General features: G+C 34.9%; 1 protein-coding gene across 1 annotated transcript; it reads left to right on the top strand.

Moving 5' to 3' along the window:
* Positions 1-3,447: 3,447 nt before the first annotated feature.
* Positions 3,448-9,516, top strand: LOC147533336 (uncharacterized). The gene is made up of 9 exons (XM_086648380.1): positions 3,448-3,665; positions 4,232-4,312; positions 5,244-5,364; positions 5,437-5,531; positions 6,258-6,329; positions 7,321-7,611; positions 7,840-7,945; positions 8,083-8,269; positions 9,151-9,516. The coding sequence occupies exons 1-9, from the start codon at positions 3,642-3,644 to the stop codon at positions 9,236-9,238; spliced, it is 1,065 nt and encodes a 354-aa protein (XP_086504506.1). The 5' UTR covers positions 3,448-3,641; the 3' UTR covers positions 9,239-9,516.
* Positions 9,517-10,833: the final 1,317 nt, after the last annotated feature.

Here is a 10,833-nt window from a genome sequence, read left to right as displayed (position 1 = left end):
GTGCAACTCTCTCTATTTTTTTCCTAGCCCATCTCTCATTTTCTTTATAACGCAACACTACGGCAACAGAGGAGAAGAAGGAAGAAAGACATCACAAAGCAAATTATTTCCGATTTTATCTCTCTTCTGCCATCTTTGGCCTCTCTCTTCTTCAATAATTAATCCTATTAATCAACATTAATAAAATTAGTGAATTGGTTACCAATTAAACCTAACAAGTTTTATAGAGAAAAAATAGATTGTATGTAAATATTTCTAAAAGAACTCTATTTTCGTAATTATCCTAAAATACTTTTTTAAGATTCTTAACGTAAACTTAGCTAGATAACACCAACAAAATAAAATAAGTGTTGCTTTGTAATCTAACAAAAGACAAACAGTGTTGCTGAGTAAATAGTTTTACGGAGCAAAAATACAAATTCTTTTGCAATTGTCAGAATTTTAGAGAGGAAAAAGGTAAGGATTGCTAGTAGTCCCACAGGCTGCCATTCTGACTGTGTAAGGAATGTCTTTAGTCCCAAGGAGCGATTCAAAACCTCCCTTGCTAGCAGTGGCGTATCCAGGATTCACTTTGAGGAGGGTCAAAAGAATTCCTATTTATGAACTAGTCTTTCTAAAGTTAGACAATCCTAAAATCGACTAGAAAAATTCGATCAATTTTAGAAACCCTAAAAACCCCAACTAAACAAAAAGAAGTTCAAGGAATTGAACTCGTAACTTCTAGCCCAGTTTTGCGTTGGGATCTTACCAATCCGGTAAGAATCAAGTAATGTAGTATGCGAGTTGTCTTTATTACTTGCTTCCTCCTTCCAACAAGAGAAGGAAGATAAAAATGTCAGTGGTTGGGATCGAACCCGCAACCACTTAGGTGGTAACACCAGCCTAGATCCGTTGAGCCAACATAAGTTAATCTTATAAGGAGCAACCTACATTTACTTAAACTGTTACGATACATATATATATATATATATATATATTTTTTTTTTTGATTAAATATCGTACAAGTTGAGGGGGGTCTATAGACCCCTAAACCCTACATAGACCCGCCACTGCTTGCCAGGAAAACCCAACGTTAGAGCATCTTCAATGCAACACTAAAACTCTTAAACTAAGAATGCCACATAGGATTTCTTTAGAGTTTTCCTTTGAAAACCATATCCAATGCAAAACTCAACATGAATCTCTAAATTGATGTGACAAAATTTATTTTAGAGATCCTTAAGAGGGCACTCTAAATTTAAAGTGTTTTCTTGAGGATCTCTAAGTGCCACATACGCAAATAATGTGAATGTTATAGTCAAAATATAAGTTTTACAGTTTCTCTCGAGTATTGCACCGGAGAATGTTTTTTAATAAAGTATCTCTAAATGGTCTTGTAAGCAGGAAATAGATCATTTGGAGATCCACTTTTCACACGTGTCACCTATGATTTATAGGATTGTTTAGGTCTTGCAATGGAGATGCTCTTAGTCTTGTAGTGTGGGTTTGATACTAAGGAAGTGTTTGGGCACATAGGTTTTACATGGAGAAGTAAAAAACAGAATGTTGTTGCACGTTCAAGTGCAGAGTTTGAGTTTAGGAGTATGGCAGATGACATTTGTGAATCATTATGGTTAAGACTCCTCTTGGTTGATTTAGGATATCCTCCTCAAAGACCAATTCGGTTATATTGTGACAATAAAGCAGCATGTGATATTGCTCACAATCCATTCCAGCACGACTGTACGAAGCATGTTGAAGTAGATCGATGTTTTATTAAAGAAAAGTTAGACGACAACATAGTGGAGTTACCAAAGATTCGATCTGAAGATCAATTGGCTGGTATTCTTACAAAAGTAGTAAAAAATCGAATATTTTTTAAATTAGTGGACAAACTTGTTGGGGGGGGGGGGGGGGGGGGGGGGGGGAAGGGGTGGGGGGTTGTGTTGAGATATCTTTCCTATATTGGGGTATTATAAACTATTAAATATTAGAAACTGTTATTTAGAAACTATTAAATTTTTTAGTAACTAGTAATTGGAAACTAGTAGTATTCTAACTCTATAAATAGAGTCTTGTATTTTTTTGAGATTCATCAAGGAATAAAATAATTTCTTTGATCACTTTCAACTGAACTAACTACCATCACCAAATACATTGGCCAGCGCTTTGGGGAAAGCTAAATAGTTTCCGGGGTGTGAAATTTTAAAGGGAATATGTAGAATTTTAGAAATTTTCCGGGGAAATAAAAAAAAAACACTTCACCTAACCTCACTCTCTCTCTTCTCCGACAAGGTCGCCGGCCGGTGACCATTAAAAAAAATAAAAAAATTTCACTCTTTTTCCCTCCTCTCTCTCTCTAAAATATTTTTTTTTCTTCCTTCTCTCTCTCTAGAACAAATCTAGAGAGAGAGAGAGAAGATCTGTTGAAGGTCCCGAACAGAACCTTCAACCAGATCTTCTCTCTCTAGATTTGTTCTAGAGGGAGAGAGAAGGAAAAAAAAATTTAGAGAGAGAGAGGAGGGAAATAGAGTGAATTTTCTTTTTAATGGTCGCCGGCCAGAAAATTTTCCGGCCGGCGACCTGTCGGAGAAGAGAGAGAGTGGTGGGGAGAGAGAAGATGAGGTGGAGAAAGAGAAGTGAGGTGGAGAGAGAGGGAGCTGAGGTGGAGAAACTATTTTGCTTTCCTCTTAAATAAAATTGTCAAACAAAATTGACCAATTTTTGACCAAGTTTTCACACCCCGGAAACTATTTTGCTTTCCCCAAAGCGCTGGTCAATACATTTTAGGGCCTCAAGGTCATAAAATGACCTTCACAATCATCCGGTTCCACTTATTTTGTTTATTGTATAAGGCATATCAACAAATGATAGATACCCCATAAAATATCAAAAATATAACTTTTAGATGTACAATGAATTGATCAAGCGCCCATCTACCAATATTTAGTCTTTTGTAAGCTCACACACGACACTACACACCATATTTAGAGACAAATAAAACGGTCAGGAAATTGATGGCAAGGGAGCTGCAAACCTATTCTTTCCATCTCTTTCATCTTCACACTTCACCACTACCACCACCACTATCAACTCTGTTAAACCAAACAACCATTACAATCACCAACATCTTTTTTATTTTATCCTGCATATCTCTCTCGTCACCATCTCTCTCACCACCGCTATCTCACTCAGCGTCACAATTTGTCGAATAAGACGGGTTTGATTCAAACTATCTCTCGTTCAACCAAACAGAGGTGTACCGACGACCGCTAATAGGAATTTCTACAGGCGACCATCGATTCCTTTTTTTTTCTTTTGAGTGTGTGAGTATAACAATTGTCTTGGTCCACTTACATGGACCCAAGTGAAGAAGGTAAGTGTGATTGGGGGTTTGTGAACATATGTGAGTGCCTATATAAATAACTTCCCATGATAAAACCGGCCCATTACAACTCTACAAGGTCCGAACCTAACAAGATCAGCAAAAGGTCCTCCCATCAATGCCACCACCGGTAGATCACTCTTTTGGTATTTCTCACAGATCTCGAATCCCCCCTCTTCGATTCTCAGATAGATTTCTTTCTTGATCTATATATAATACTAACTCATCTTCTCAATTTCAATTCTTCTGATCTTCTAACATAAACCTGCCCGATCCGATGGTGGTTTGCAAATGTCGCAAGGTGTACTAATTTTTCCCCCTTTCTGTTTTTTTTTTTCATAGTTTCAATTCCTTCTTTCTGATCTCACTTTCACTTCATTTTAACCTAATCTTTTAATCTATTTTTGATTCTGTATTTACTCAGTGATTTCATGCTTTTGTTTCTCAAATTGACTCAATTTAGAGTAATAGTTACGTATTAATTTATGATTAGTTGATTGATAATCTCTTAATTCGACATTGAAATTGGAATTTAATGAAAGAATTTTAGAAATGGACTTCATTGAGTTGAAAAGGAACAAATTCAAAGTTAGAGAAGGCTTTTAGAGAAGCAATATTACTTGTTTAACCTAGATCTAGTGTCTTGTTCTGGCTTATTGTTTAACCTAGCTGAATCTAATTTGTTTTTTTTGTTATTTGACTTTAATTTTTTCATCTTCATATTGAATGAATTTGGTTCAATCAGTATATCTACATCTATATAAACATCTGATAAATTGGATTAAACCTTTAGTAAATTTGTAGTTTGAAATGACATAACTCATTTTTGTTTTCCTTTTGATTACTGATATGAGCTTTTGACTTCAGGCAACCAAGCTCTACTGCTTTGTTCACAAGGTTCCTGTTTGTGGGGAATGCATTTGTTTTCAGGAGCATCAAATATGTGTGGTAATTGTCTAACTTTTTTTATACTTAAACAAGCATTCATGGTTGCTTTGTGTACATTTTGTATCAGAATTGTTGTTTGCAGTGGCGGATTCAGAATTTATTGTGAGGAGGGGCTAACAATTTTTTTTAACCCAAAATTAAAACCACAATAAATACAAGTTGAGGAAGAAAATATATTTATTTTGGTCAAATGTGTGATTGAGCCATTCATCTCAGATTTTTTTTTAGACCGAAAGAGTTATAGAGCCTCCTAGTCTCAACATGAATCCACCACTGGTTGTTTGTTGAAATTTTTTGTGCTACTAGATTGTACACGATTTTGGTAATTTTGGGGTAGAGTTTGAGTTTTGATTCTGATGGGGACACAAAAGAAAATTAACTTGAGACATGATTTTGGTTGTGTCCTATCTAAGAATCTTAAAGTTAGGTGAACCATGAAATCGGCAAAAAAAAGAAGTGAATTTGAAATATTGTTTTAAGTTTATCCTACATTCCTACTTAAGAATCATAACTTAGATGGGATCACTGTGACCTTTTTAACATTGTGAATTTTATAAACAGAAAGTTGAGAGTTTAATATATCATTTCGGTGTATCTATCAGATGTCTCAATGTCTCCCCTAACTACATAAATGAAGTACATTTCTATGTGTAGATTTGGTAGAAAAGGGATGGGTCATAGGTTATAGAATTTGTTACCAAGTTGGTAAATACTTGTAACCCATTAAATATGATAATCCTCGCACACTATTATTGCTGTCAATAATATTCTTTATAGTATAGATATTTAAAGGTTGGTACAGTTTAACAAGGTGCTCAAATGCTTGTGAGTATAAATATGTTATTGACATTGCAGTACTAATATCACAGCACTTGCCATAACCTTTTCATCTCAATGCCTTAATTGTTGTACTCAAATTGCAATTTCTTAGGTCCGTACATACTCTGAATGGGTGATTGACGGGGAATACGATTGGCCTCCAACATGCCGCCAGTGCCAGGCTGTACTTGAAGATGGAGCTGATTCACAAACCACTCGATTGGGATGCTTGCGTATGTATGCCTAACATATAATTGTTACTTTTCCACTCTTCAATACAGCTTATTCAATTCTACTTCATTCAGATGTCATGCACACAAATTGCTTGGTCTCCCACCTTAAAGGCTTTCCTCCACATACAGCACCAGCCGGATATGTTTGTCCTACATGTTCAACTTCAGTAAGATCTGTTTCCATATCTTTACTTTTGTTTTCTTTTCTGCAGTGATGAATTTTGAACTGAAAATGTTAAAGTTAAGTATAAGTCCTTTTTATAACTTTCTCTTTTTGTGAATAGTTGATGCTCTTTACACAAAGTCCCATAGATTTTTGAAAGCCATTACAATATGAGTAGTTCTCAAGGCAGATATTATCCTTATCTTTTGAAGTCAAAGACTGTAAAATAATGAGTTTTTTTTTACTATGACCATAACACTTCAGACTCCCTTGCTTATGTGACACATTAGCTGGTCAAGTAAGCACAGTTTCACAAAATAGTATTCTCCAGATCTAGAATCTTGCACTAATGCTATGTAATATTATATATGTTTTAGTTTCATTTTACTGGTTTGTGGACCAGGAGTAGACGTAGCACAATGGGGTTTTCTTGAACACCAACTCTTTATCAGTTGTAAAAGATTTGTTGGTTCCTTTTCTCGTACCAGTTATAGATAATTTGGCTTGTCTCAACATGTCACATTTAACATGACTTTTGGGAGTTTGATAATTTGATAAATATAAGAAATTTAACAATGTATTGAAGAAAAAAAATGTGATCATATTTAGATAGATATCTTAGATTGTTTGCTTGTCCAATTTGTGATGTTGTGTGGGTTGTTTGGGACCTTGGGTTTAAGGGGGAAAGATTTCTACTTTTTCGTTCCCTAATGGTGCTCTTTTGGAGCAGATATGGCCGCCTAAAAGCATAAAAGATTCTGGATCCCGCCTTCACTCAAAACTCAAGGAAGCTATTATGCAGGTGTGTTATATGTTATTATTGAAAGCCATGAAGAGCTCTCGGTTAAATAAAATCAACGTCATCTTACAATCTTTGTTTTTACAGACTAGTTGTGTGACAATATATCTAGAAATCCAGCTCTATATTTTGGGTTTGAATAGAATGAAAAACTCTAGATTTTTTTTTGAAAATTATATTGAATATATAGCCAAATGAAAAACTCTAGATGGTTTACAGCGTTTAAACTTTCATGCATCTGCCGAACTTAAAACTCATTTTTTAGTTATGAGCGTATCCTACCAAATCTTAGTTTAAGATAGCTGCAGGCACATAATTAGTTCCTCTTTTTACCTCATGCAAGTATTGTTGTTGGCAATAATTAGGCATGTATTAAGCAGTTGTCAGTCTTGTTTTGTCTTATCGTTTTTAGCAGCTATGGCCTACGGTGATACCAGTTATTCTTGATGCATAAAGGAGGACAATAAGGCTTTAGTTATTATAAGTTTTCTCCAATGAAAATTCAACGATACAAATCTCACATTCTCACCTGTGTTTAGGATTGCCTGATTTTTTTTGGGAATAAATCACAGTAGTGAGGAGTTTCCCTCCAAGAGGCAATCAAACATAAATGTCATTACAGAAAAATATGAGAAAGAAGAGGTATAGAAGTCTTGTTTCGACTTGTTAGTGGAGGCGTCTTAATGAAAAATTAGAAACACACTAGTACACTACCACTCCGGTTATCTCATTCTCCATTGAAGAGCCATCTATGGAACATTAGAAACTTTTTAACCACCAGCTCAAAAGTTAATTTTGATCTGTTTTTGGATCAATTCATATCTAGCATCTGTTTAACGTTTAATTCAAATGAAGATTACTATCCAATATTGGTAATTATATCTGCAATTCTTGGAAACAAGTTGGCGGAGTTTTATGCTTTAGATGGTGAAAGACTCTCTCGTTGTTTGTACGAAGATCACAGATTCGATAACTCTGCTTTGATTTTATGCAGGCGGGTATGGAGAAAAACTTGTTTGGCAATAATCCAGGTTCATTGTCAACAGCTGTGTCTCGTGCTCCTCCACCAGCTTTTGCTTCTGATCCGTTAGTAGCTGCTCCAGGAGGCAGAGATAAAAGTAATTCAGATACATTGGATTATAGAGAAGATCAACCTTCAACTGGATTGGGTCTTTCAAAATTGTCTGGTCTAGATATTGTGGAGATGGATGATCCTACTGCGGTGGGGAATCAATTCAGAAGTGACCAAGAGCCCAATCTTTTAAACTCTTCAAGCCCTGCTGGTGTAGGTCAATTTTTTATTTAATGTTTTATTTATGGTGGATACCATCAGTCAGATTTCTCCTGTTTGCATTTGTGTGCATCTATTTATATTTATACTTAGAACACTGGAATAGAAGTTCATATTCATATGCAAAAATGTATGAATCATCTATTTATCTTGGTTTCGTTTACATGAGGAGTATGCCTCTTCTGTTAATTAATATAATCCCTTTGTCATTATGACAATCAGGCAGTTGCTACAACCAGGAAAGCTTACAATGTCGAGAGGCAAAACTCCGAAATTTCCTATTATGCAGATGATGAAGATGGGAATCGAAAGAAGTACAGTAAAAGGGGTGAGTGGTACTTGTAAACTGGTTAGATTTTCGGCAATTCTTGATACTAAGAAGTCACTTTCTAGTTATTTAAAGAACATTTGCTTTATTATGTTCCGTACTTAGAGAAGCCAATGATGAGTTTTTTCAATTTGCAGGTCCTCTTCGTCACAAGTTTCTAAGAGCTTTACTACCTTTCTGGTCTAGTTCCTTACCAACTCTTCCAGTGACTGCTCCCTCACGTAAAGATGCAGCTAACTTGGAGGATATTCCCGAAAGTCGTCCAAGACATCAAAAAGCTTCAAGAATGGATCCAAGAAAAATCCTCCTCGTCATGGCAATCATGTAAACTATCTTCTTCACACCACGTCTATTGCTATTTGTTTCACTTGTATATCTTGGTTGTATTTAGATTAAATAGAATGGCCGTGTCTAGCAGATCCTTGTTTAACAACAAAGAAAGAGCTTAAAGATAGGAATCCCTTGACAGAAATCCTAGAAATCTTAAACCTGAGATTGAATTTCAGTTAATGGAGTTACTGTTCCCTAGAAATTTAATCTCTTGAAGAAGATCTAGAAACTTTGAGCAGACAACCAACCCAAGGACATTTGCTCCAAAATGCGAAGCGCCGCCTTAAGGTGGATGCCCCGATGCGTAAAAGGCGTACTAATTCTTTTAGAAGAAACATTTATGTAAAAAGATAAGATGATAAATAGTCTTTTTCACTTGGCTAGATACTAGAGTAATATAAAGACATAGCGTTTAACAAACAAGAAATATTAATGCTGTTACTTCTTATGTTGCGTAAATTTATACTGCTTGTAAGTTTTATATTTTCTGTAGATGTGTATGCCTCGAGGCGAAAACATACCACCTCGCCTTGAGGCACTCCTCGGGGCACACAAATGGACCTGAATTTTAAAACATTGCCCAAGGAAACTACAATCACGACGAACCTCCCTCAGTAGTCATCTAAAGCTCTTGTCCATCCATATGCTAGTAAGGACTAAGGAATCATTGAAGTTTTAGTTTCCATGGGAAACTAAAATCCATGAAACCAGGTCCAGAAACCCAGGCTTCCGTATGCCTTGCTCCAAAATCATCTTTATTCCTGAACGAATCACTCACGATACTTCTTATCACCCACTCTTAATATAAATGCAGCTTGTCATTTTCTTTTTTCTAGGTTCTTTCTGATGACTAAATTGTGCATGATTTTCTTCAGGGCATGTATGGCAACAATGGGAATTTTGTATTACAGGCTAGCACAAAGGAATCTTGGTGAGAACCCTCTTGAGAACGACGAACAATAGTGCTGTTATGGTCTAAAAGCTTGAGGAATGTACACCTCACCTTCAATGAACCAGTTTTTGGTACAATATCCTTCTGTTGTCATAGAGAGCTTTCTCTGTTACATTTTGTTTTTTCATTTAAAAAAGGATGCCTTTTTTTCTTTTCTTAACTTTATAAAATAGGTTTTCTAATTTTCCTTTGTATTACAAAATTTATATTGGCAAAAAGACTTGCACAATTGACTTGTATTTAGATCCTTGGTAAGCAATAGACAGAAGCTAGTAGTTTATTGTTTGAACCACTCGATCAATCCAACTTGAAGACAGTGCTGATAAAGCGAACAATAAAATTTAAACTATGTGATGGAATGATAATAAAGAGCCCTCTGTAGGAATGATGCGGTCTCGGCCTTCCTTGCTGTCAAGTAGTCTCTTAGGTCTCTCTCTCTCTCTCTCTCTCTCTCTCTGGGCGTGACATTCTTCAGCACTTATAAAGTGGCCGCCCCGTTATCACAACTGTTGTGAGACTAACTCGAACCATCATGAACAACTATTGAAGTACGTAGTTATGAAATTGTCTTTTACGTACGAAAATAAGTCTTTTATATACGAAATGTAAGTGTTATGTAGCTATAAGATTGTCTTTTATATACGCAATATAAGCGTCTTTTTATATACGAAAAATAAGTAGTTGTAGTACAACTTACCTTTACTAATTGGTAAGAAATTACTATTTGTTTAGGGATAAATTCAATTACACAAATTTCTGAAGTTTTTTCTTTTTTGCTTTTATTACTAGAGGGAGGGGTGGTCGTGGATAGAAACATTGGTGGATTTATGGACAAAATATAGGTAGACATTTGTCAAGATATTTCAAGACATTGAGTCTGTAGATAAAATGTTATGCGGATATTTCAAGACATGAAGTCTATACACAAAAAGTCTTGTGAACATTATTCAAGACATTGATTCCACACACAAAATGTGTAACATAAACTTTTGGTATTATTAGTATTATTATTATGAAACAACACCTTTTAGTAGTATTCAAAAATGTCCACCGACTTTCAACATGTATAAAAAATTTACTAGTAGACATTTATTATTATAATATTATTATATTTTTACCCTATAAATAAAATCTTTTTACTTATAGTTCTAAAATATCTGCAGACGTGCATGGATATTTCTGGATAGTAAGTGAGAGTAAAGCGTAAGAGAGATAAAGAGTATGGAGAAAAAAGAAAAAGTTATTTATGTAAAAGCATAAAAGTAGTTTCAGAAAAAAGTTATTATTATTATTATTATTGTTGTTATTATTATTATTATTATTATTATTATTATTATTATTATTATTATTATTATTAAGAATAGTATTAACATCAATTATTTTTAGTATATCCACAAATGTTTTCCATGTTTTTGAAGAAATTATCTCTCCATATTCACTTTGCAAAACAGTGAAATGTATTACGTTGTATATGAACCAAAATGTCTACAAGTTGGGGTGTCCAAAACCAATGCTCCAAACATCAGAAGACATTTCAAATGCCCTATACCAACGTTTCAAACGTTGGTGGATATTTCAATGCTCAAACCAACGCATCAGCCATTGA

The sequence above is a fragment of the Eschscholzia californica genome, unplaced genomic scaffold (genome assembly GCF_041429995.1).
Source record: "Eschscholzia californica isolate CP2 unplaced genomic scaffold, dmEscCali1.0.p SCAF_6, whole genome shotgun sequence".
Taxonomy (NCBI): Eukaryota; Viridiplantae; Streptophyta; class Magnoliopsida; order Ranunculales; family Papaveraceae; genus Eschscholzia; species Eschscholzia californica.
The sequence above is the reverse complement of the archived record's forward strand: the minus strand, read 5'-3'. Positions and strand labels throughout refer to the sequence as shown.

What these genes read in the sequence shown, in the direction of transcription:
- LOC147533336 (XM_086648380.1), top strand. Translation starts at nt 3,642, where the DNA reads ATGGTGGTTTGCAAATGTCGCAAG. An exon ending in ACTCTTCAAGCCCTGCTGGT is followed by an intron (nt 7,612 to 7,839) that starts GTAGGTCAATTT and finishes TATGACAATCAG; the next exon opens with GCAGTTGCTACAACCAGGAA. An exon ending in AAAGAAGTACAGTAAAAGGG is followed by an intron (nt 7,946 to 8,082) that starts GTGAGTGGTACT and finishes TTCAATTTGCAG; the next exon opens with GTCCTCTTCGTCACAAGTTT.